Source organism: Phyllobates terribilis, unplaced genomic scaffold, assembly GCF_046119375.1.
Source record: "Phyllobates terribilis strain yellow unplaced genomic scaffold, ASM4611937v1 Scaffold_12__6_contigs__length_324123572, whole genome shotgun sequence".
NCBI classification, from domain to species: Eukaryota; Metazoa; Chordata; class Amphibia; order Anura; family Dendrobatidae; genus Phyllobates; species Phyllobates terribilis.
The window spans coordinates 198,421,686-198,449,473 of record NW_027362772.1 but is presented as its reverse complement, the minus strand read 5'-3'; the positions used below and the strand labels follow the sequence as shown (position 1 = coordinate 198,449,473).

Sequence of the window (27,788 nt, the reverse complement as noted above, 5' to 3'; positions counted from 1 at the left end):
GATTTAAAAAGAGAAAACACAGTAGTTTAACAATAAATGGCTTCACCCAACCAATAACCATGAGTGGAGAAAAAGTTTTTTGTTATCATTCATATTCTCTGAAACAAGGCCAAGAAAGCAAAAATTCTGCCGGGGTATGTAAACTTTTAAGCACAACTGTATGTCTCTTCATGGATCAGGAGCGCCGGATAGGTGGAGTGCACCTCTGTGTGTGCCTCGGCACAAATTCTACTCCTGTCCATGCTGGAGTACGATTTGGGGACGCTGCTTGTCATGAATTTGACTAGTGGTGGTCGCCATGCCCCTGTCCCAGATTCGTCCATTTTGGCAGAGCTTAGAGAAGCTGGCGTGAAGAAACCAGAAGTCAAAAAATGTAGGTGGAGCTCTGAGTTACACCTACATTTTGCAACTTTTCATAGCTTTAAAGGGGTATTCCCATCTCCAAGATCCTATCCCAATTCGTAGTAGGTGTAATAATAATTTTAGCAAATACCTCCAATTAGAAATGTAGTATAGTATTTTTGATTCGCTATGTCACTTACCTCATGTGCAGGCATCGCAGGACCTTAGGTATCCACGGTTACGACCACTAGCAGCTAGCTAACTAACTGTCAATTTATCAGTGGTCGTAATCATGGATACCTAAGGTCCTGCAATGCCTGCACATGAGGAAAGAGACACAGCGAATCAAGAATACTATACTAAATTTCTGATTAGAGTTATTTGCTAATATTATTATTATTGCACCTACTACATATTGGGATAGGATCTTGGAGATGGGAATACCCCTTTAATGTATTGGGCTCAATGTGTTTTAATTGTACAAAAAGTGTCAGGTTTAGTATCTGTTTTTGGAATAGATCTAAAGATTATTGCAATGGCTGTTCATTTATAGAAAAAAAAAAGTAAAAAAAAAACCCATAATGCTAAGTGGTGGCAATGAGGCCCTCAGTGCATGTCTGGACCCTGCTGTCACACTTCACTACTGTATTATGGGTGAGGTTATAATAATGGTGACCCTGCAAATAGAACGAATGAACATGTAGGCGGCAGCAGTGACCATTGTCTGTTATTATTGGACAACCGAACTTTAGGTTTTGGTGCTGGTAGAGTATTCTGTCCCTCTGTGCCTGTCCTATAATTAGCAAAGAAGCCTCATTGACTATGACAGGCGGATGCTAAATATGAACAATGGAGTCCAGCACCCTATAAAGGCCACGGAGGCCATGCAAAACCCTGTAAACGACAGCTGTCCTTTTACTATTGCTTCTAATGATTTATTTTTAAGTACACTAGTGTTTTATAATTCTGTGTGAGAACAGAGTATACAGCTGGTAAGATCTGAGGTTGTGGGTTGTAATAATCAGCTAGGCAGATTAACAATACAATAAATTTTTATTCCTTATATCCATGATACAACAATTCCAGGTAAATGCATTGCCCCCAGTCCACAAGATCCCCTCCCTGGGGCGGTAGTTCCACTGTACCCGTTCCGGGCGATACTCACTGTCTCCCAACTTTTGGTTGGCCCACAGATTTCGTATCTCCAGCTAGTATAGTCTGTAGCCACAGTCCATGCTGCTCGCGACGACAGATAAAACAATTAAAACCCCTTTTATCCAGCAGCAACAGTCCTTAAGAAAGTTCATCAAATCCAGATGGAAGATCCCACAACTGTAGCACATTTATCCAGCCCAGTCGCGGCAACCGATCTCTAAACTTCATAGGCCATCCATCCATGGGCTCCAGGACCTCAGCCTAGATCCTATCCCTTTGACGTTCTTCCACACTGCTCACTTAACATGTGGCTTCTTTTCCTCCCTCCCTGGTATCAGCCCCTGAATGGGCAGCAGTGTTCCCAACTGTGAATTTATTTTTGTCAGGTGGAACCCATCACCTGGGACTGCATGTGAGACCCCCTTTGGTGATGGCTCCGCTGGGTCTGCTATCTCTATCCACACAATGGGATTAGTGGCTGGGAGAACAATGGCTTGAGACCCCTAAGATACTGATGAGATGAATGGAATGATTGCTTTACATTTACCTGTAGCAATCTCCTGTCTGGCCTTATGTATGCATAAGATCCAATCAGCACGTCTTCCTTTGCTTACTGTCACTGAATGGAAACATTGATTCCTGAGGCTGAACACAATCCAGGAGAGATTTGTGCACCTTAAACTGATGAGCAAAGAAATCTCTAATAAAACACAACAAGCAAATCTCTAATAAAACACAATAATAAGATCGATGTACCGGTGCTCCATGCTGGAAAAAGTCTGTGGGCAGCTCCTGACAACAGCTTTAAAGAAGGTGACTGAAGTTCACTATCGTTTTAAGAGCTATTCCAGTCAGCAGTGTGAGGTCTTCATGTCTAATCCCCAAAAAGCCTTTGCGACTATCCGCGTGGGACATTTCTTGCTTTCCCCATTTACAATACATTAGTTGTGAAATCTGCAGCATAAATTCACATAGTGGCAGTCGGTGTCCACAGCTGATCCTATTTGCAGAGCGTTGATGCGATTTTGTCCAATCTCGCTCACGATACTGATGCTGTAATACACAGCCCATATTCCAGATACAGGATTTTAGTGACTTGTTTTATTAATGAGTTGAAATGTCTCAAGTCATTAAAGAATCCTGTCAGCAGGTTTTTGCTATGTAATCTGAGAGCAGCATGATGTAAGGGCAGAGATCCTGATTCCAGTGATCTGTCACTTACTGGTCTGGTTGCTGCATTTTTGATAAAATCAGTTTTCTCTGCTGCAGGTCTAGTAGTTCTCTGATTGCTGAGCCCTGTATAACCCTGCCCACATAACTGATTGGCAGCTTTTTGTGTACACTGTGCATAGGTAGGAATCTGCCAATCAGTGATGGGGTGGGGGTGGACTACATGGCTCCAGACAACTAGTCCACTAGTGACAATCTTCTGTTGATAAACCACTGATTTATTGAAAGTACAACAACCAGCCCAGTAAGTGACTCATCACTGGAAATAGGGACTCTGCCCCTACACCATGCTGCTCTCAGATTACAAAGCAAAACCTTTTGACGGATTCCCTTTAAGTACAATATTACCCAAAAACGTAGCTTTGGGCTCTGCTCCTCCAGCATTTTGTGCTTATATTTAGTGCAGTCCAACAGTTGCACACATGTATGTACGTCTACAATTAAAAGGGAAAAGCATGATTCTCCTTTCTCCTCTTTTGCTAATGGTCCGTTTTCTGATCTTTTCGGTAAGGCTAAGCCTCGGTAGTACATGGGAGAGGCTTATGGGAGAGGCTTACCGGATCTGGCCCTTCATATAGAGCTGGAATTTAGAATGAAATCTCTGCAGATTAATCGTTGTCGTTGGCCATAATCCACACGATTTTAGTAATACCTGGCTCATGGTTACCTGTCCCAGGATAGGTGTGAATTAGGCCTTTATACACGGACAGCCGGCTTGCCGAGAATGAGGGCTAATCCACAATATATTAAGTTGGTCTGTGCTTGTCTACCTACGTTTGCATTTCATTTGCACGGTCATTTGTTACCGAACCCTTTCCATGACTGTGGGCAGCCCCTGCTTACACGGGGCAATGCCATGCAGGAAAATGATCATTTTATAATGACAGCGGAGGATTGATGGACATGTTTGCACGGGGCAATGAGCGGGAACCAACATTCCTGCAATCTGTTGTTAGGCCGATCATTGCCCCATATATAAGTCAGGGCCTTCAGATAGCGGGGGCTCCAGCACAGAGACCACCACCATCACTCTGCTCCTTTTCTTCCTCAGTGAGTGCAGTATGCGATCATGTGTTCGGGTACTCTCTATATATTTCTATGGGAGATGCAGAAACCCGGTGCGTGGTAGAAATCTATGGATGTCATATTTTGGATCTGTACATCGTGGTTCTCCTACACGGGCATGTATCTAGACTTTCCTTACAGCAAACTGTTTTCTATTAAATTCATCTTAAATTATCTTATTAAACATTAAAGGAGCTCTCCGGGACCAGAAACATGAGTTTTCCTTTTTCATGTATTTATAAAGCAGCCGCCACCACTGTCCACGAGCAGTTCTGCTCCTGAGTGAGGATGGGCTGGACACCAGATCCTCACAGGCGGGGCACTGCTTCTGGAGATAGCAGAGTCTTTCTGGTAGTGCTGGACAATCCCTTTAAGGTAATTTTGTAATTACTATTGCTGTGGGAGCCTCTCATCCATAGTTCTGCTGTATTCATAGGAATAAAGGATTCATATGGAATTAGGAGGAAGAGTTTCTGTTGTGGCCACAAATTACAAGGCTCTGTGGATGGATCGTATACTCAGAAGTTCTAGTATAACTGCGCTTGTAGAAAAGTTTTCACGTGTCGTAGTCTAGATATGTCAGAAGTTATGATCACTGGGAGTTCGGCTGCTAAGACCCTCACCGATTGCAAAAATGGGGAAATAGAAGCTCAGTGCGGTTCTCAGAGAATGAGGATGGGCTGTAAGGGGCTGTCCAACATTGTGAAAACCTTTTCCAACCACAGGGATTATAAACTGAGCAATAAACTCACCCACTCGTACCCCCACGGATCCAGCACTGGTTTCTCCGGTGGTCTGCGTCAGGGCCAGAAATGATCACATCCCATTATTTTTTATGTTTCATTTCAGTCACCTGACTGTTAGAGACAATCACAGGTCTTAGTATCAGGTGACAGAAGAATGGGACATCGTTACTTCTGGGCCTGGTGAAGACCATCGCATCAGCCAAGGTGGATCCATGAGGGTAAGAACCGGTGAGTTTGCTCCAAATTACTGTTTTCTCCCCTAAGCTCACCATAAATAAGCACTATTGTTGCATATGTAAAATATCTTGGTTGTAAGGTGTTGTTCATACCTGACCCAAGGCTCCTCTTTTTAATTTATACATTTATATTACTCTCTTGTACATCACCATTAATTCCGCAGCGCTTTACTGACATTATCATCGCTGTCCCCATTGGGGCTCACAATCTACATTCCCTATCAGTATGTCTTTGGAGTGTGGGACGAAACCAAAGTTCCTGGAGGAAACCCACACAAACACAAGGAGAACATACAAGCTCTTTGTAGATGTTGTCCTTGGTGGGATTTGAACCTAGGACCCCAGCGCTGTCCCTTTAAACAAATACGAAAGATCTTAAGGTGGAAGAATGTATTTATAGTAAAGAGAGCTATCACTAGGACATTTTACTCCTTACCTCTGCCCCAGATCACCTACTAAGTAACTTTTTTCAGTGTTATTTTTGCAGCTCTTTATACAGGGATTTGCAGTGGATATCATCAATGCACCTTCTGTTCCTCTGCAGTGATCTGGTTTTCAGTGCTATGATCCTTTCAGTTGTTTGGGAGTTTATGTAAGGCCAGAGTAATGGCAGCTAATTCCATAATGCTATTATCTTGCATGTTGAGTCACAGAAATCCCCTCCCTCCCTTTTATCCAAACTTTGCTGAACTAATAATGTAGGAAACAGTCTCGCATAGAATCTGATAATAGTGCTGGCCACCGTGCTAGAAGCAATCGTTAGGAACTGCAAACAATAATAAATTCACGTTTCTTTACAGGTTGTATGATCTGTTTGGGCCAGTCGACATTTTTGCGATTTAATCACCCAGCTGAGGCTCTCTGGATGAAAACCATGATTCCTTCCACAGGGAGGAGCTCCTCATCAAGCTTACATACTGCTGGTAAGACCTGATCAGAGCCTGCTGGGGGCTTATCTCGGGGGCAGACACTCGGGTCCAGGGTTGCATCACTAGTACTCGGCAGAGTCTGAGAATAGCCCTAATAGATTCTCTCTTAAAATGTAAAAAATGGCCATGTATTAGCAAATCAAAATGAAGAATGATTGCCATACTTTGGCGCTGTGATCTTTTTTTCATTGTTCTTTGTTAGATTGGCGTTTTTTCCACAAGTGACACCAGGCATTGCAGCCATATTGGATGTCACCTATGATTTATCTTCTCAAAAACTAATAATAAATTGCAGAGATACATTTGCCCCAATGTTTTAGCTAAGTATTTGGCCAGTGTCTTTTGCTTTGTAAGAGCCTTTAAATTAATATACAAGTCTTATTCCTAATCTTTTTGATTTTCAATCTTTTTCATTCTAGAAAAGTCCACCGCCCTGTTGAATGGTTGTCACGATGGCGGATACCAGTCTAATGTCCCTTCACATACTTCATTGGTGAGCTCTATAGAGAAAAACCTTCAGGACATCATGGACTCTTTGGTTCTGGAAAGACCTACATCACCTGTCAGGAAATTGTCCCAGTCATCTACTCACAGCCTTTCCTGTTTATCTAATGGAGGAAGCCGGCGCATGCTATCACCACCTACCAGTCCGCTTTCCTCCAACTCTGGATATGAAAATGCCTTTACTTCTCCATTGTCTTCTCCTGGAAGCATTAGCCTCACCAGTCCTTCTGGCCTGGATGGTGTACCTTCATCTATACCCCCAGTTGTGCCACACAGAACATCTAGTTTTAGTCACACCTTGCCACGTCCAACGCCAATTTATGGAGGAAGCAGTTTGGATCTACGTTCCTCACGGGGAATGGGTGGAAATTCTCTTATAAGTCCTCCAAGTCCAGGAGCATCTACCCGAATGGGTGGTTTAAGTGTCCCAAGCAGTCCTCTCCTGGGAAGCAAGTTTCAACATTCAATTATGGATCGACCTTCAAGCCCCTACAGGCAGCTGGTGAGCGTAGCAAGAAGTTTGCCTCCAGAAAGTCCTAGGCTGGCACGAAAAAATCCGGAGAGTATGAGAAATCTTCCTCCTCTAAGTCCTTCTTTATCACGGAGGGGAATATCTGGTTCATCAAATGCTGTCTCAGAGAGTCCATCACGAGTTCCTGACAGTCCTCGAGCTCCAGCGCGCCGCAGGGTGGGCAGTGCAAGTTCTCCTGGTTCTGAAGATAATTTCTCCAGACCCATAAGGGATCGCAGCCCTTCACCCTCTTCTTTTCAGGAAATTTCCCGACGATTAACTCCAGCCTACAGTCAAGGATCTCTGGTATCTCCAAATCAAAGTCCAAAGTCTCAAAGGAAAGTACATACTCTCAGAGAGCGCAAAAATAGCATTAGTGACATCAGCGACAATCAGGAAGATTTACTGGATTACCACCGGAGACAACGGGAAGAGAGGCTAAGAGAACAGGAAATGGAGAGACTGGTAAGTCTGACACAAAACTTAAGCCAGGATGTAAATTAATAGATAAAGAGATTTTCTGGTTTCAAAAACCGCCTGTTCCATGGCTGTAGTGTCTTTTAAAAAAAAATAATTGTGCTTTACTTGCCATCTCCAGGTCCAGCGCTGAGTTTCCACTGCTGCTCCCGGTATCTAGTATCAACTTCACCGCTGACGTCATGTCAAAAGCGCCGCTGCCAATCACAGAGCTCAGCAGGTTGTTCCAGAGCTGCTGAGATCACTGATTGTTGTCACATTGACTGCGTTGCAGCCAGTGACTGGGGCAGCGGTGGAGAGTTAGCGCTGGACCTGGGGAGGGTAACTAATACTCCAGTTTTGGTTTTGTATAATTACCTCAGCTTAAAGCAGAAAGTTTCCTAAAAGGAAAAAACCCTTTAATGTTAATCCCACAATGGCAACATTAAATGTTTCTGAAGTTTTAGAATTTGGATTGTAAATAGTGTTTTTTTTTATTGTATTAATATTTATTAGCAGACAATCCCATAGTTGATAGAAAATCATTTACCTAACTAATCGAACAGTTGGGTCATGATAACAGCCCACGTGCCCTCTTATCTGCTGTGGTAGACTCCTCCGTCCGTTCCTTCCATGATTTCATGTCATTTGCCTGTATGAGATACTAGCAGACACCAGCCGGATCTGCAGCTATCACCGTTATCTCAGGGCTTCAGTTGACGAATAGTCAGGACAACTTGACCTCCTTATAACATTTTGACTGCTTCTGTATATTTGGGTACATGGCTGTAGCTTTCCAGTGCAATGTACACACGGGCTGCTAGAATTATCCAGGATAGGTGGTAGAACATGGCGATGATTATTACTTTTCCTTTATTCCAGAGTTTTATATATTACGAATAGACTTTACTTTCTAACAATCTAACAATATATAACAAGGACCTGAGCAAATACAAGTAACTGAGGCGAAGTAACTAACCAACAGGTAAATTGGGAGAGAGGAGCCCGCCCCTGAGGGCTCACAGTCTCCAGGGCTGAGGTAGTGGGGGGTGGGAGCTGTCCTGGCAGCAGGGTATGGCAGGATTAGGCTGTGGGGGGTTTTCAGGTGTTTGAAGATTGGTGGGAGAGTGTCTGATTGTTTGCAGAAATGAGCTCCATAGTAGGGGGCACGGCAGAAGAGATATTGGAGGCAGTTGTGAGAGAGCAGAGAAGGAGGTCCTCTAAGGATTAGTGATTACATGTGGGAAGGTAGCAGGAGGTTGGGTGACAGATGTATGAAAGGGACAGATTATGGGTGCTCATGGGTAATGGGTAGCAAGTGAAGGGGAGTAATGTGGGGGAGGCAGGAGAGTAACGTGGTCGTGGCAGGAGAGTAATGTGGGGAGGCAGGAGGGTAACGTGGGGGAGGCAGGAGGGTAACGTGGGGGAGGCAGGAGAGTAACGTGGTTGTGGCAGGAGAGTAACGTGGTTGAGGCAGGAGAGTAACGTGGTTGTGGCAGGAGCATGACGTGGGGGAGGCAGGAGCGTGACGTGGTTGTGGCAGGAGAGTAACGTGGTTGAGGCAGGAGAGTAACGTGGTTGAGGCAGGAGAGTAACGTGGTTGTGGCAGGAGAGTAACGTGGTTGAGGCAGGAGAGTAACGTGGTTGTGGCAGGAGCATGACGTGGGGGAGGCAGGAGCGTGACGTGGTTGTGGCAGGAGAGTAACGTGGTTGAGGCAGGAGAATAACGTGGTTGAGGCAGGAGAGTAACGTGGTTGAGGCAGGAGAGTAACGTGGTTGAGGCAGGAGAGTAACGTGGTTGAGGCAGGAGAGTACCGTGGTTGAGGCAGGAGCGTACCGTGGTTGAGGCAGGAGAGTAACGTGGTTGAGGCAGGAGAGTAACGTGGTTGTGACAGGAGAGTAACGTGGTTGAGGCAGGAGAGTAACGTGGTTGTGACAGGAGAGTAACGTGGTTGTGGCAGGAGAGTAACGTGGTTGTGACAGGAGAGTAACGTGGTTGTGGCAGGAAAGTAATGTGGGGAGGCAGGAGGGTAACGTGGGGGAGGCTGGAGGGTAACGTGGGGGAGGCAGGAGAGTAACATGGTTGTGGCAGGAGAGTAACGTGGTTGAGGCAGGAGAGTAACGTGGTTGTGGCAGGAGAGTAACGTGGTTGTGGCAGGAGAGTAACATGGTTGAGGCAGGAGAGTAACGTGGTTGTGGCAGGAGAGTAATGTGGGGAGACAGGAGAGTAACGTGGGGGAGGCAGGAGAGTAACGTGGTTGTGGCAGGAGAGTAAAGTGGTTGTGGCAGGAGAGTAACGGGGGGGAGGCAGAAGCGTACCATGGTTGAGGCTGGAGCGTACCGTGGTTTAGGCTGGAGCGTACCGTGGTTGAGGCAGGAGCGTACCGTGGTTGAGGCAGGAAAGTAACGTGGTTGAGGCAGGAGCGTAACATGGTTGAGGCAGGAGCGTAACGTGGTTGAGGCAGGAGAGTAACGTGGTTGAGGCAGGAGAGTAATGTGGGGAGGCAGGAGAGTAACGTGGGGGAGGCTGGAGAGTAACGTGGTTGAGGCAGGAGAGTAACGTGGTTGAGGCAGGAGAGTAACGTGGGGGAGGCAGGAGAGTAACGTGGTTGTGGCAGGAGCGTGACGTGGGGAGGCAGGAGCGTGACGTGGGGGAGGCAGGAGCGTGACGTGGGGGAGGCAGGAGCATGACGTGGGGGAGGCAGGAGCGTGACGTGGTTGTGGCAGGAGAGTAACGTGGTTGAGGCAGGAGAATAACGTGGTTGAGGCAGGAGAGTAACGTGGTTGAGGCAGGAGAGTAACGTGGTTGAGGCAGGAGCGTACCGTGGTTGAGGCAGGAGAGTAACGTGGTTGAGGCAGGAGAGTAACGTGGTTGTGACAGGAGAGTAACGTGGTTGAGGCAGGAGAGTAACGTGGTTGTGACAGGAGAGTAACGTGGTTGTGGCAGGAGAGTAACGTGGTTGTGACAGGAGAGTAACGTGGTTGTGGCAGGAAAGTAATGTGGGGAGGCAGGAGGGTAACGTGGGGGAGGCTGGAGGGTAACGTGGGGGAGGCAGGAGAGTAACATGGTTGTGGCAGGAGAGTAACGTGGTTGAGGCAGGAGAGTAACGTGGTTGTGGCAGGAGAGTAACGTGGTTGTGGCAGGAGAGTAACATGGTTGAGGCAGGAGAGTAACGTGGTTGTGGCAGGAGAGTAATGTGGGGAGACAGGAGAGTAACGTGGGGGAGGCAGGAGAGTAACGTGGTTGTGGCAGGAGAGTAAAGTGGTTGTGGCAGGAGAGTAACGGGGGGGAGGCAGAAGCGTACCATGGTTGAGGCTGGAGCGTACCGTGGTTTAGGCTGGAGCGTACCGTGGTTGAGGCAGGAGCGTACCGTGGTTGAGGCAGGAAAGTAACGTGGTTGAGGCAGGAGCGTAACGTGGTTGAGGCAGGAGCGTAACGTGGTTGAGGCAGGAGAGTAACGTGGTTGAGGCAGGAGAGTAATGTGGGGAGGCAGGAGAGTAACGTGGGGGAGGCTGGAGAGTAACGTGGTTGAGGCAGGAGAGTAACGTGGTTGAGGCAGGAGCGTGACGTGGGGGAGGCAGGAGCGTGACGTGGGGGAGGCAGGAGCGTGATGTTGGGGAGGCAGGAGCGTAACGTGGGGGGAGGTTGATTAGTCGGTCAGCAGAGTAGAGGATGGTTTGGAGAGGTGTAAGAGTGCTGGATTGCAGGCCACAGAGACAGATAATACAGTAACCTGGGCGGGAGATAAACGACTTGTACTTACATCTTTGTTGTTTTGATGTTGTAGAAAGCACGGACTTGGGAAATGTTTTCTAGTAGGAGACTGCAGGGCGTGACTATACAGTTTCAAGAACACTATGAAACAAATGGTTATCCCGGGGCATCTGACTTGGTGGAGCAGTTAGGTCATGTTCACACATTCAGTGTTTATTCAGTATTTTACCTCAGTATTTGTAGCCAAAACCAGGAGTGGGTGATAAATACAGTGACGTGTTTCCATGATACTTTTCCTCTGATTGTTCCTCTCCTGGCTTTGGTTACAAATACTAATGTAAAATACTGACCAAATACTGAACGTGTGAACATGGCCTTGCAGTGATCCTTTCCTCTGGTGGGGAAGCTGAGAGGAGATGCTGGAGAGAGAATGAACTCTGTTTTCTCCATGTTGCATTTAACCCCTTCCCAACATGGTCAACCCTCACCCCCCGCAATTCTGACATTGTTTGGGAACTGTTTTTACGATATACATTTTGTGGTAAAAATGTCCTCACAATATGATTCTCCTCATCAGTAGGATTTCAGCGATACTAAACTTGTCCAGTTTTCTTTATTATTTTAGTGGTGAAAAAAAATCTGAAATTTGAAGGAAAATGTTTTGACATTGTCGCCATTTTCTGAGACCTGTGACATTTTCATCTTTTGGTCAATGGAGCTGTGTGAGGAGTTGTTTCTTGTGGGGCGAGACACATTATTGATATTATTTTGGAATAGAAATGATATTTTGATTTCTTCTTCTTACAGCATTTTCTGCGGTATTTCAGCAATCAAAAAATAAAAATTTTTGAAGTTTATTGATCGGCTAAAGGGGTTTTCCCACAAACAAAAGTTAATTTTAATAATTGTCTGTGTCTGATCGTGTACGGAATATACCACAGCTCCTGGGCAGGGGAGGAAGGAAAAGACAATACAGACATTACAGAGGTGATCACAGCTGATTCTTTCTGTGAGGTAAAACATTGTTTAAAAACAGGCAGAGAAATGTTTTACCTCACAGAAAGAATCAGCTGCGATCCCCTGCTGTAATGTCTGTACAGTCTTTTCCTTCCTCCCCTGTTCAGGAGATGTGGTATGTTCTGTACACGGTCAGATACAGACAATTATTAAAATGAACTTTTGTTTGTGGGAAAACACGTTAATTACTTTTACATTTTGGTAGATCGGACTTTTCTGGATGCGGTGATACCACATATGTGTATTTTTTTTAAAATAACTTCATTTTTAATGGGGAAAAAAGGGGGTAAATTGAACGTCAACAGACCCCATGACTGCCATAAGACCACATGAGCGTCCCCATGCCGGCACACTGTCACTACCACTGTCAGAGTTCTGCTTCGCTCTACCCACAGCTGCTGGAGGCAGGTCCTGGCTGTAACACACAGCCATGATCTGCCGGGGATGGGGTGAGCTCACCACGTCAGTCCGCTCTGTACACCCACTACCAACTTGTGCTGTACATATAAAGCAGATGTCAGTAAGGGGTTGAGAAAGCAAGAAATTGAGATTTTGCAGGATCTCAGCAAGGAGATTGTTCCAAACATCTTGGAGAACTAACCACTAATCTGTGTATGAGGCTTGAACAAATCCTATCTGTTCATGTAATCCCAGACAGACTGAATGATGTTTAGATCAGACTGTGTGGGGCCAGATCGTCACTTCTGGGATGTTCTTTACGCTCAAGATAGATCTTAATGACATCGACTGTATGTTTTTGGGTCGTTGTGCTGCTGCAGAATAAATTTGAAGGCAGTCAGACGCTTCCCTGATGGTATTGCAGGATGGATGCTATGTGCAGCAGTATACATTATAACGGGGGCCATCTGGACATAGGCTCCCCTGGAGTTTTGTTGCTTATGCAGTAGCCTCTCTTACTATCATTATAACTCACACCTGAAATGGATAAATACTTGTGTGGTCAAAAGAAAAAACTAGCCCATAAATGTATTTCTTACACGGACACTACAAAACAACAGGGGACATATGTTACATGTGGACAAAGAAATTAAAGGAATTCTCCCTGGTGAAAATAAGTCCTTTGCATGAAGTGGTAACTGGTTGATCGGTGGGGTCTGACGCTGGGGTCCGCACTGATCGGCAGAACGGGGAACTGTTATCCCTATTAGGAAGGAGCCGCAGTGCACATGCTCTGCTCACTCCCTATGGGGCTGCCCAGCGCTACACTTGGCTTTTTATGGCTGCTCCATAAGGAATGAATGAAGCAGCGGTCAGGCATGCTCACAGCTGCTTCATTTTGTAACTGGGATAAAAGTTCCCCGTTGGGGTAATTCACCGCTCTGGTCTCAGCGCTCGACCTCCACCGATCAGTAAGTTATCACCTATCCTCTGAATAGGGGATAACTCCGTTTCATTGGACTCCTTTATGCCATCTAAATAGGAAAGGGTTCTTTACAGTTAGAGCAGTCAGACTGGAAAGGCAGCAATGGCAGGTACTACTGTATTTCACCCGTTTAAAAAAGGTGGATGCTCAATACATAAGAAATGATTGATAAAAATGCATCACTGATTGAGGCAGGCTGAAGTTGATGGACTGTCTCTTTTTCAGCCATGTGACTATTAAATCAGGGAGAATATATTGTGCCATAAAGTATCACACACGTAACATTCAGCTCACACACTAGACGCTCTTTGTATGGAGGGGCTCGTTGTCGCCTCTGCAGCAGAGTTATAAAGCTATGTGGCAGGAAATGTCTGCCATACTCATGCTGTGTTACCCCCCTTAATTAGGAACGTCTCCCTGCTGGGACCCCAGTGATTGGCTCTGATATGAATATTGGTTATTTCTCATTATTGCCCCCAGCTGTACGCTCTGATGCTTTCTGTCTATGTACATTTGTAGATTTAGGCTTGAACAGAAATGTAAAAAAATCTTTGGTGGTGAATGTTTATAGGGTTAATTTGTACATGACTTGTCATACACCAAGCTTGGGGAGGGGTGTAGGAAAGACCCCAGGGCGGTCTTCTCACAGACTCCCAGCTGCTCACTTGTCAGGGCTACATTCAGTAGCATGGCTCTATGGCGGAGACGTTACTCGTGTCCTGTAGCTGCACCCCCGGAAAAACGGGACAATGCCTACTTCTACCGATTCAGTCTAGAAGAGAGCAGGAGGGCATCGGACAGCAGGCGGGAGGTACCGTATAATCCTGACATCCTTCCATTATACTGTTGCATCTGTATATTGTAGAGGCTCGCTGTTTCCTCCTGTCGGACCCTCTTGTATATGTGGATCAAGGCTTGTGCATGCATTCAGCGACTTGTGTGAGACCGTGCAAGGTGCTTGCTGTTCCCATAGTGGTTTAGTGACCTGTCTGGTGTAAATCTTTCTCTGGTGGGCTAGTGCAGCCATCCAGAGGGAATTGGTTAATGGAAATATTGCAGTGGTCAATGCTTTCTGTGGAGTGTGACATATTGGATTACGCAACGTATAGTGGACATGGAGTCTATGCAATGTCCGCCTGCCCAGCGATAGGTAGAGGACAGAGGGTACTGGTCTGTGAGGGGCACGCATCTACTGTTCCCTTACTGACATTACACTTCATAAAACATTCCCACCGATAAAAGTATAAGTGATGTGCAGTGGATATGGATGGCACTGTCATGTCTGTGGAGCTCCTGGCGGGTGGTTGACTTTTAATTAAAGGTAGCCCTTCAGCAGGATTTACTCCAATAAACCTCTCACCGCTATCTGTGGCATGATTTCATCTTTAGTTATATCCATTATCCAGCTGTAGTGGCGACACTATAGTATAAATACTACATGGAAGACTCTGGGCCATGTGCAAATGAAGGCTGTAGCCATCACTGGGCATGTCCAGACCATCCAGGTGTCCTGGTGGATCTTCAGTAAGGTCATCCATGACATAGGACTGGAAGCTGGCAAAAGCACGTTTTTGCTCTTGTGGAAGCAGAGCAATCAGTTTCGGAATACCCCCACTAAGACTAGATATGCAATGGTCTGAGCCCACTGGCATGGCACATGCACTCAGGAGGTAGGTGCTCAACAGTGACGACTGTCAGGATGGATGTTTAGGCATTTGTACATGATGGAGATGAATTGTAAAAAAATATATATATATACCATATGCGTTTCTGTGCATTATAGGGAGATGTTCTGCACAGTCGACTGTCAATCAAAGTGCCAGGGTGTGTTTCAGAGAAGAGTGCTTCAGAGTGCTCTCAGAGAAGAGTGCTCAGAGAAGCGTGCCTCATAGTGCTCTCAGAGAAGCGTGCCTCATAGTGCGCTCAGAGAAGCGTGCCTCAGAGTGCGCTCAGAGAAGCGTGCCTCAGAGTGCGCTCAGAGAAGCGTGCCTCATAGTGCGCTCAGAGAAGCGTGCCTCAGAGTGCGCTCAGAGAAGCGTGCCTCAGAGTGCGCTCAGAGAAGCGTGCCTCAGAGTGCGCTCAGAGAAGAGCACTTCAGAGTGCGCTCAGAGAAGCGTGCCTCAGAGTGCGCTCAGAGAAGCGCGCCTCAGAGTGCGCTCAGAGAAGCGTGCCTCAGAGTGCGCTCAGAGAAGCGTGCCTCAGAGTGCGCTCAGAGAAGCGTGCCTCAGAGTGCGCTCAGAGAAGCGCGCCTCAGAGTGCGCTCAGAGAAGAGCGCTTCAGAGTGCGCTCAGAGAAGAGCGCTTCAGAGTGCGCTCAGAGAAGAGCGCTTCAGAGTGCGCTCAGAGAAGAGCGCTTCAGAGTGCGCTCAGAGAAGAGCGCTTCAGAGTGCGCTCAGAGAAGAGCGCTTCAGAGTGTACTCAGAGAAGCGTGCCTCAGAGTGCGCTCAGAGAAGAGCGCTTCAGAGTGCACTCAGAGAAGCGTGCCTCAGAGTGCGCTCAGAGAAGCGTGCCTCAGAGTGCGCTCAGAGAAGAGTGAGCTGGGATTGTATCCACTTACTTGGGAGGCAAACAAAATGTGTTCTTATTCCCTGACTGCTAACAGATCTTCAGAACGATGTGGAATAAAATACGTTACTTACTAAACAGTGATTAAAAGCCCTAAAATAAAACCCTTTTAAATCAGCCTGTATTCCAAGTAACTTTACTGAACACTGCATGGAAGTTAATCCTTTCCAGCTCTTGTCTTAATCCGCCATACACTTTGGATAATTCTCAGTGATTTATTTTATCACATCTGTTTTTTTCCATTTACTTTTTATAATGTTGGAGATTTGATTTTTGGATTTTAAGGCTGAACCACCCCACCCTCCCAAAAAAAAACCTAGTAATAATAGACAATTTTCATCATGATTGTCTGTAAAAGGCAAAGCTGCGAGCTTTGTAATGGCTGTGCGCAATATTATGTGAGGCTCCTTTTTTTTGTATTATTGTTTTCCCCAAATAATTACTAAACGTCTACTTTCCTTAGAATATTTAATGTCCTGTAATATCCTGATTTAATTCCAAACCTTCCAGCCAGCATAATTCAGAACATCTAATGTTATTCCATATAAAGGAGTTAATCGAGGCAAATCCCTGTGTCAAGTGGCTTATCTCGATATATGGGTGTATGTGATAACTCAGGGTCTAATGTGCTGAGTTGTGGCTTTCTCCTGGCATTACAGGTCTGTTTGCATTGGCCTGAAGGTAAAGATGACAGCAGCATCAGATAATATTGCTTGAGCCCTGAAGGAAGTATGCGAGCGAAACCTCATGTGTCATCCAACATGGAAAAGTAAAGTTGCATCCCATTAATCAAAAGCTGTTTCTGCGTACGTTTATCACATTCTAATAATATATCCCCGGAAAGTCCTCACTCTTAAAAGAGCCTGGATAGCCAAAGGTTTCCACACCACTCGCTCCAGTTATTTCAGGGGTGTATCCGTCGTAGTCGCTGAATCTCTCCCTCTGGAGGTGATCCAGGTGGTGTGCCACCATTTCGCTAGGTTTGTGCTCATTCACAAGCTTCTTTTAGATATACTATTGCTTGTGACTATGTTCTCCCTCCTTTTGACCTGGTAGTTTTGGACTTTGTGATGACTTTACCGCAGTCCTTGGATCCTACTCTAGACCGTATGCCCTTCTCTGATGCTGATACTTCTGCATATAACTACTTAGATGTTGGTGTCCTGCATATAACTACTTAGATATTTGGAGATCAAGGTTTCCAGTTGAAAGAGTCTTCTCCTGCTACTTTGCCTCCAATAAAACTGTCTCATATAGATATGTTCCTGGCCTCCCCAGACTTCTTCCATTGATATCACATACAGTCATGGTTGAAAGTGTTGGCCCCCTTGAAATTGGTTGAGGAAATGAAGTATTTCTCCGAGAAAATTATTGCAGTTACACATGTTTTGTTATACACATGTTTATTACCTTTGTGTGTGTATAGGAACAAAACAAAACAAACGGAGAAAAAAAGGCAAATTGTAAATATTTTCACACTAAACCTCCAAAATGGTCCGGACAAAATTGTTGGCACCCTCGACTTAATATTTGGTTGCACGCCCTTTGGAATAAATAACTGCAATCAATTGCTTCCTATAGCCATCAACAAGCTTCTTGCACCTCTCAACTGGGATTTTGGACCACTCTTCTTTTATGAACTGCTCGAGGTCTCTCATATTTGAAGGGTGCTTTCTACCAACTGCAATTATAAGATCTCTCCACAGGTGCTTAATGGGATTTAGATCTGGACTCATTGCTGGCCACTTCAGAACTCTCCAGAGCTTTGTTTCCATCCATTTCTGGGTGCTTCTTGAAGTATGTTTAGGGTCATTGTCCTACTGGAAGACCGGTGACCTAGGACGCAAACCCTGCTTTCTGACACTGGGCATTACATTGCGATCCAAAATCGTTTAGTAAACACCCAGTGCAGCAAAACAACCCCAAAACATCTTTGAACCTCCACCATATTTGGCTGTAGGTAATGTGTTCTTTTCTTTGTAGGCCTCATTACATTTTCAGTAAACAGTAGAATGATGTGATTTACCAAAAAACTCTATCTTGGTCTCATCTGTCCACAAGACAGTTTACCTGAAGGATTTTGGCTTCCGCACGTACATTTTGGCAAACTGCAGTCTAGTTTTTCTATGTCTCTGTGTCAGCAGTCGGGTCCTTCTGGGTCTCCTGCCATAGCATTTCATTTCATTCAAATGGCAACTGATAGTTTGCGCTGACACTGATGACCCCTGAGCCTGCAGGACTGCTTGAATTTCTTTGGAACTTGATTGGATTTGCTTATCCACCATCCTAACTATCCTGCGTTGCAAGCTTTCATCAATTTTTCTCTGCCGTCCACATCCAGGGAGATTAGCTACAGTGTCATGGGTTGTAAACTTCTTAATTATGTTACGCACCGTGAGCAAGGGAACATCAAGATCTCTGGATGTGGACTTGTAACCTTGGGATAGTTGACATTTGTCAACAATTTTGGTTGTCAAGTCCTCCGACAGTTCTCTTCACCTTTTTGTGTACTCTATGCTTAATGTGGCACACTCAATTTAAAGATTGAGTCAACTTCTCCCCTTTTTATCTGGTTCCAGGAGGGATTTTTATATTGCCCACATCTGTTACTTGCCACAGGTGAGTTTGAACGAGCATCACATGCTTGAAACAAAGGTGTGTATCCACATTTTTGTAAAGGTGGAAAGGAACTGCAGTAACTCAGCTATAATATGGAGACCATTTAAAGTTACAAGTTCCTCATCGCTGATAAACAAACATTCTCTGATCTGCTGATTATGTGAGTGCCAGCAGTGGACACCCACTGATTCAGTGGACATCTCCTTTTTAAAGCTTTATTCACACAAAGCAACTGAGTTGTGATTAACACTCGTTTTTATCATCATTTTCTCTCATGTGGTAATTGGCGGAGTGAATGTTATAGGTGAAATAAATGCGTTTTACTGAAGAAAAATGTTTTAAAACTGTGTGTGTGTGTTTTTAGATGTGGTTTTGATATAGTTTTGACCAGTAGTCCACCTCTAAATGTGAATAAACCGTAGAAGCAGGGTCATGCAGTCTCTCTAGAACAGGGATGTCAAACTCAAATACATGGGAGGGAAAAAACTTGGGATGGTGCTTTTGTTACGATATGGAGTTCACAAAGTCAATGTAACAACAATGAATTTATTATTTGTGATTAAAAACAGGTTAACTGTCAAACCAAGTTTAAAATAAAAACTTAAAACAGCCAAATACACAGAGTCCAAAATAAAAAACTTGGGACAAAATCATGGGCCCACTTTGATATTTATTAACAGCCCTCCATACAGTATAATGGGCCCCACATAGTCCTCCATACAGTATAATGGGCTCCACATAGTCCTCCATACAGAATAATGGGCCCCACATAGTCCTCCATATATTATAATGGGCCACACCTAGTCCTCCATACAGTATAATGGGCCCCGCATAGTCCTCCATAATGAATAATGGGCCCTGCATAGTCCTCCATACAGTATAATGGGCCCCACATAGTCCTCCATACAGTATAATGGGCCCCACATAGTCCTCCATACAGTATAATGGGCCCCACATAGTCCTCCATACAGTGTAATGGGCCCCACATAGTCCCTCCATACAGAATAATGGCCCCACATAGTCCTCCATACAGAATAATGGCCCCAAATAGTCCTCCATACAGTGTAATGGGCCCCACATAGTCCTCCATACAGAATAATGGCCCCACATAGTCCTCCATACAGTATAATAGGGGAAGGTGTCGGCTTCAGGAACCAAATATAATCACCCTGTGGGCCAGATTTGGCCCGTGGGTCAGGGTTTGACATGTGTGCGTTAGATCATACATGTCAAATTCTGGTCCGTGGCCAAATGTGGCCTGCAGGGTGAATATATTTGGCCCACGACACCAGAACCACCACCCCTGTGTGGGGCCATTATACTGTATGGAGGACTATGTGGGGATCATTATACTGTATGGAGGACTATGTGGGGCCCATTATACTGTATAGAAGGCAATGTGGGACCCATAATGCTATATGTGGGACTATGTGGGGCCCATTATACTATATGTGGGACTATGTGGGGCCCATAATACTATAAGGAGGACTGTGTGGGGCCCATTATGCTGTATGGAGGACTATGTGGGGCCCATTATACTGTATGGAGGACTGTGAGGGTCCCATTATACTGTATGGAGGACTATGTGGGGCCCATTATACTATATGTGGGACTATGTGGGGCCCATAATACTATAAGGAGGACTGTGTAGGGCCCATTACACTGTATGGAAAGCTATGTGGGGCCATTATTCTCTATAGAGGACTTTGTGGGGCCCATTATTCTGTATATAGGAGTTTGGGGCCCATTATACTGTATACTGGTTTGTCCAAGTGTTTTTCATTTTGACCCTCTGTGTTTGAGTTTGACATCCCTGCTGTAGACAAACATTGGTGGTAGAATGGGTCACACTGAAGAGCTCAGTGATGGAGACCACCCTCTGGGGCACTCTGTAGCCACAAGTCCGTTTGTGACATTTCTGATCGGCTACAACTCAGCCTCCGTAGCCACGAGTAAAAATGTCAACTGTACAAATTCACAAAGGGGCTCTGAAGCCTTATACGAAGAGCCGATCTTCCATTGCATCACTCACCACAGAGCTCCAAAGTGCGCAAGAATTGTGAAGTATTTTCATGGCCCTAAATGTTCACATATTCCCACAGGCGCACTCAAATCTTGGGAAAAGGCTGTCCTGTCTACAAAATGAGCCCATCTTAATAATGTTCCCCATAAGTTTGGAATGGGATGTCCATTATTCTGTGGGTGTGAAGCTCAGGGGTCTGTCCACTATTGACCATGTGGTCTATAATGTGTATGATAAATTTTTTTTAGCTCAATTTTGCAAGATTTTCCCTGGTCTTCTCTTGTTATCCTGTCCTGACATAAATGCTAATAAATAACATAGGATAATAAAGTGGAGTACAATAATGCGGTACGGTAAAAACCCTTTATTTTGGAAATTATTTGATCGGATTCTTTTCTGGTTATAGGATATATTGGATGATCAGAAAGTCAAAAAGCAGAGGAAATTCACTTGTAAGGATAGGGAGCCTTCAGAAGGAAAGTTCAGAGGAGCAGTTCACCTAAAATGCCCTGTGATTTATGAGGATCTCCTCGTAGTCTGCTCCGGGTTCTGTTTCTGGTCTTGTGAAGCCTTGTGATGTGTTACATTAGAAGCTCCATCTAATCCCATAATTTCTGTGTCTACAGGAGCGACAGAGACTGGAAACTATCCTTAATTTATGTGCCGAGTACAGTAAAACGGATGAATGCACCAGCCCGACCCGGTTAGATGAATTACGGGCCTTCCCTTCTTTGGGTACTAAGCTAGACAGCCCTATATCTGTGGGGACGAGGAGGCCATCCTGGGACAGTGCTAAGGATCGCGGCCTGGAAAGCAGCGGCAACCAAAGTAAAGCACAACGAGAGCTCCATGACGAGGAGACACAGAAGGAGGAAAATAGCAGCACCGAGAGCACCCAACATGAGGTAAGTCTAGCACCAAGGCAAAAGCCAGGACCACTATGGTGTCGCCGCCATCCTCCGCCCTACTCTTCATTACATGTGCATATAAAGTCACTAGATTTCGTACGAGGGGGGCAGTCACATAGGTTCTCAGGGTAATTTACACCAATTTCAGTTTTTTTTTACTTTTCGGTGTTGATGCATTTTAGGGGTAAGTACAGTACAGTCCTATTCCTATACACACTGTACATGGTACATTTTTAGCTGTGGTCACTCATTTCTGTCTGTGTCATGCCTATTATGTCGCAGATGCACCATAGTTTTTTTTTGCAGACCTAAGTGTCTGCTTTATACCAGCGAGGCGTAGGGGGCAAGTAACAGTTTCTTATTTTTTGCTTTCCAAGTCGTGTGATTGCAGGATCAGACTACACCTTGTCTGATTGTAGTCTGTTACCGTGGCGACACAATGGTTTTGCACAGGAGCTGTAGCGATATTTTTATTGAATGGCATTTACAAGGTTTTTTTTATTTTTCATTCTAAATGCGGTTGCACTAAAGCAAAATAAGTAAGTAATAAGTAAGGAGTAGCCTTAAAAGTAAGGAATAAAGTAAACTTTTCAGAAAAACTAATTTCAGCAAATGTAAATATAGGACAATTCATCCTGACATATCCTGGTCTCGGCTCATTTGTTCTAATGTGTTTCTATTTTGGGGGCTATTTTTCTTACTCTCTGGATAAAAGAAAGTCTATTGCACCTGTTGTCAGAATATAGATCCAGTGTTAAGGCTTCGTCAAGCCTGAAGCCTCCATTCGTAGCGTCACTGCCCCCAGGGAATGTCAGAACTTGTGTGGGAAAAACATGTTCTCAAGAATCTGAGCGTATTAAAATAAAAACACATAAAATGCACAAAGTTATGTGCTTCCAACAATGTCGTACATGGATTCAGGGCTGCTTAGGCCAAAGGGAGACTGACACCCCCAATACTCAAACCTTTGTAGTTATATTGTAATTATTTTGTTTTATGCAAAAATTGTTTAATTACGTACAGTATGTAAATGAGGGGGCTTCTACTCCCTCAGTTACCATCCTCCACTCCCCTTACGATGAGTGACAGCTCTCCAAGGAACACTGCCTGCATTGAATCCTGAGCCCTGCACACACTAACACTGCAAGAGCCAAGTGCTCAGTGTCAGGCCTCATTCACATGTCAGTATTTTGCATCCGTGTTTGCCACAGCCAGGAGTGGAACTTACAGAGAAAAACTATAATTGAAAGATTGACACCTGTTCTGTGTTTTGGAGACACTCCTTGTGAAGATCTGAGGTTGTGAATTGTAAATAATCACCTAGGCAGGTTAACGATGCAACAATATTTTATTTCTTACATCCATGATAATGCAACAACTCCAGGTAAATGGCCAAAATGCAGTTCTCTCAGGACCCAAGTTCCCAACCTGGAATCAGTAGTTCCACTGACTTTGTATCAGGCAATACTCACTGTCTCCCAACTTTTGGTTGGCCCACAGATTTCATATCTCCAGCCAGTATGGTCTGTAGCCACAGTCCACGATCCTCCAGACAACGGATAAAACGATGGAAGCACAGGTATCCAGTAGCAGCAGTACTTTAAGAAAGCTTAAATCCCAACGACATATCCCATATATATACTGATCTCCAATACTCCATATGCCATCCATCCACCCATGGTCCAGGTCTTCAGGTTAGATCCTACCCCTTCGACATCATCCCACCAACACCTCACTAAACATGTGGCTTCTTTTCTCCTTCACTGGGATCAGCCCTCTGAATGGGCAGAACTGCTCTCACCCCCCCCAAAGCTAAGTGTGCATTAGTGGAGGTACATTTCTCAGGTGGAATCCATCACCTGGGTCTGCATGTGAGACTCCCCGTGGTGACTGCTCCGCCGGATCTTCTTTCAACACTCACACAATGGGCCTAGTCTCTGTTTAAACAATGGTTAGAGGCTCCTGAGATACTAATGAGATTACTGGCGTTCTGGACACTTTACAAGTGAAGTTATTACTCATACTGACAAGCAAACAGAACAGTAAAACACAGCAAGAAATCACTAATAAAACACAACAATAAGATCGATGGCACTGGTGCTCCGTGCTGGAAAAAGTCTAATAGTCTTTAGATCAAGGCCAGATCCTCACGCTTCTGGTTTTGGCATACAAATACTGACGTATGAATGAGGCTTTAGTGTGCGGGAACCCTTTGATCCTCCTGTCCTGTCTGTAGTGGCCGCTCACTGTACACATGATCACATTGGGAGGCCAATGCTGACAAGAGAGGTAAGAGTGCACTCTGACACTGCAGGAGCCAAGCGCACACAATGTCAGTGTGTGTGCGATGTAGTCCCCCTCCCCTGTCGGCATCGGCTGCACGCTGTTGTGTGATCCTGTGTTCAGTATGCACCCACTACAGGCAGGACAAGGGAATCACAGGGCGCCCACACATACCGACACTGTGTGAGCTCGGCTCCTGCAATGTCAGTACATGCAAGCTGAGGATTCATCACAGGCTGCTCTCCTTGGAGCCCTGTCAATCACCATAAAGGGAAGGGCAGAGGATGTTAATTGAGGGGGTGGATCGATGCACCAAAGCCCCCTCATTTACATATGTAATAGAACTGTTATCACATAAAACAAATAAAATCTGTAGCACAAGTCTGATTCTTCTGGGGTTGAACTCCGTTATGTGAATGCATAAATAGGTGACAGACTCCCTATAAAATCATTTATTACAATTGTACTTGCTGTCCAGTCCTCTTGGTCCCTCACTTTTCACTGTTGTGGTTCAATTACAGGATAATAGCAATAATGTGTATTTATTTAGTTTCTGCAAATTCTTCAGAATTTTGAGATCGGATTATGGTGACCATACACATATGAATATCTCACCAACAAAGAAAAAAACGAAAAATCAAAAGAGTCCGTAAATGAATTGCGTACAAAAGTATAACCTTTATTTAATCATAAAAAGCAATCCAAGTATATCAAGGCAATATGTGAACTAATGGCTCAAACGCCATGTGCAACTATGCAGTCAGCCCAGATACAGCCACCAGTTGAAATACTCACACACATACTGTTGTGTGGATGCTCCCATGATCAGAACTACTGTAAAGTACCAACAATGAGTGTTATGCCCATGGGCACAAATGGATATGTTTAAGACACAGCATCCATCATTTCCTTATGTGAGGGGATCTTTTTAGGAGGTACTGCAAGCAAGGCCGACGCAGCACATGTTGCCTTGATATACTTTGATTGTTTTTTATGACTAAATAAAGGTTATACTTTTTTACACAATTCATTTACGGACTATTTTGATTGTTCGTTTTTTTCTTTGTTGGTGTGTCGCAAGCAGCGATTTGTCCTTAGAATAAGTCCATGTCTCATTTGACATGATTTTTCATGTATACCTACGATATGATGCCTCTATTTGTGTGGAAATTTATACATATGAATGTCTGCCCACCTGGCCGACCATGTAGTATGTATGACGGTGACCATGCACATATAAATGTCTGCTAACCTGGCCGACCATCTAGTATGTATGACGGGGACCATACATATATGAATGTCTGCCAACCTGGGTGACAATCTAGTGTGTATGGCGGGAACCATACACATATGAATGTCTACCAACCTGGCCGACCATCTAGTATGTATGGTGGTGACCATACACATATGAATGTCTACCAACCTGGCCGACCATCTAGTATGTATGGTGGTGACCATACACATATGAATGTCTACCAACCTGGCCGACCATCTAGTATGTATGGCGGTGACCATACACATGTGAATGTCTGCCAATCTGGCCGATCACGTAATATGTATGGCGGTGCCCACATATGAATGTGTCACGCAAGGTGTAGGAAAGACTAAGTGCAACATGAAGGGAAGAGGAAAAAGGGGCCCAGACTCTAGGGAAAGGGGGTAATGGAGACCTCCTAGTCTGACCTTATATTACCTTGTCTCCCATAATGTCCCTATATTGGTTCCGCACCAATCGCCGCACAGGAACCTCGCCCTTTCTTTCCCTGGCATTTGGCCCTGGCTAGGGAGGGGATGAGCGCTAGTCGATCCCCACTGACAACTAAAGACCACAAGGGGGAACAAGCAAGGGAAGATAGCTTAGCTTTAGTCGACTTCAGAGAGATGAACACACGTCCTCTTAGCACCAGAGAGGAAGAAGTAATGCAATTGCTCCACGCCTTCACCAAGGGTCATGTGAGTATCTCCCGCACCTCCCTCTAGCAAACAGCCGGTATTTATACACCCAGGCCAGGGTGTTAATTAGCAAGAGGAAGGTAGCCCTGGCTCCTAGAGAGACAGCTTCTAAGAAGGTGTCTGTAATGCCAAACAAAGAGATCTCCTGCAACCAACTGCAGGGCGACTGTCTGTCACTTCTGACACACCCGTGACAGTACCCCCCCTCTACGAGTGGCCTCCGGACATTCAGGACCGGGTTTCTCAGAATAAGAGGTGTGGAATGAACGAACCAAGCTCAGAGCGTTCACTTCTGATGCGGAAACTCACATCCTCTCCTCTGGACCATAACCCTTTCAGTGCACCAAGTATTGTAGAGAACGACGCTGGAGACAAGAATCTACAATCCTCGAAATCTGGAACTCCAGATTACCATCAACCATTAATGGGCGTCGTGGTAGATGTGAAGTTTCACATACTTCTTGAGTAAGGACCTGTGGAACACGTTGTGGACCTTAAGGGCCTGAGGAGTTCAAGACGAAACGCTGCTGGATTAATGACTGTGGTTAATTTATAAGGACCAATAAACCTAGGTCCCAGCTTCCAAGAACGAACTTTCAATCTTATATTCTTGGTAGACAACCACACAAAGTCATTCACATTCAGGTTCGGACCTGGCAAGCATTTTCTGTCAGCCGTACGTTTATATCTGTCTCTCATGATCTTTAAATTACTCAGAACACCCCACCATACTGAGGAGAGTGACAAAGCAAAAAATTCCTCCTCAGGAACTCCCGAAGCTCCTCCTCCACTAAAGGTACCAAACTGTGGGTGATAACCGTATGCACCAAAGAACGGTGACCTGCCAGTGGATTCTTGTCGATGATTATTAATGGCAAATTCTGCCAGCGGTAAGTAGGATGCCCAATCCTCCTTATTTTCGGAGACGAAATACCTGAGGTAGGTCTCCAAATTCTGATTGACTCGCTCGGTCTGTCCATTCGACTGAGGGTGGAAGGCAGAAGAAAAGGACAGCTGCACACCCAGTCGAGAACAGAATGGCTTCCAAAACTTGGAAACAAATTTGGTCCCCCGATCTGACACCACATCTGAGGGAACCCCGTGAAGCTTCACGATCTCATTTATGAACACCTGAGCAAGTGTCTTGACATTTGGAAGTGCAGGTAATGCGACGAAGTGAACCATTTTACTAAACCTATATACAACCACTAAAACCACCGTTTTGCCTGCAGAAACCGGTAGGTCAGTAATAAAATCCATGGACAAGTGTTAGGGATAGTTAGCGGAAGAAGAGTACCAGACGGACGGGTATGCGAAACCTTAGAACGCACGCAAATACTACAAGCAGATAATTGTTCAGTCACATCCCGATGCAACCCTGGCCACCAAAAAGGACGAGAGAGGAGATCTGCGATTGCCTTACCACCTGGATGACCAGCAAGCACAGAGTTATGATGTTCTTTAATAACCTTACGGCGCAGATTGGATGGTACAAATAACCTTCCTGGATGGCAGGAGGCACGGGCGTCCCCCTGAGCCTCCAACACCTCACCCTCCAGTTCAGGATATAATGCTGAAATGTCTACCCCCTTCTGTAATGTCGGGGCAGGGTTCTCATGGCCACCGCCACCAAAATTGAACCCAGTAACAAACCATCTGGCTTGCCTAGGGTTGAGACATTTAGCTGACTGGAGATATGACAGGTTCTTATGGTCAGTAATAGCAGTAATAGGATGGACCGCACTCTCCAACCAATGTCGCCATTCTTCGAACGCCAATTTGATCGCCAAGAGTTCCCTATTACCCACGTCATAATTTCTCTCAGCCGAAGACAATTTTTTACCAGGGGACGGACCCTGAGACAACACAGCCCCAACCCCCACATCCAACGCATCGTCGGGTTGACTGAGTATAGGTGCAGTGGCAAAATAATTCTTTAAGGAAGAAAAAACCTGGAGGGAGGCCTCCGACCATTTAGAAAAATCAGACCCCTTCTTAGTCATATCAGTAAGGGGTTTCAAAATTACTGAGTAATTTTGGATGAATTTCCAGTAAAAATTAGTAAAGCCCAGAAAATGTTGTAGAGCCTTCAGGTTTTCGGGAAGTTCCCAGTCAAGAACTCCACGGATCTTCCCTGGATCCATCCAA

General features: G+C 45.2%; 1 protein-coding gene across 15 annotated transcripts in view; it reads left to right on the top strand.

Moving 5' to 3' along the window:
- The window catches only part of PHLDB1 (pleckstrin homology like domain family B member 1), a 181,609-nt gene that overhangs the window by 95,242 nt on the left and 58,579 nt on the right, over positions 1–27,788 (top strand). For all 15 annotated transcript variants that reach the window (XM_073656591.1, XM_073656589.1, XM_073656592.1 and 12 more), the window contains 3 exons: positions 5,575–5,697; positions 6,123–7,183; positions 21,123–21,401. In XM_073656591.1, the coding sequence (XP_073512692.1) occupies positions 5,575–5,697; positions 6,123–7,183; positions 21,123–21,401 (1,463 nt within the window). The remainder of the gene's footprint in view (positions 1–5,574; positions 5,698–6,122; positions 7,184–21,122; positions 21,402–27,788) is intronic.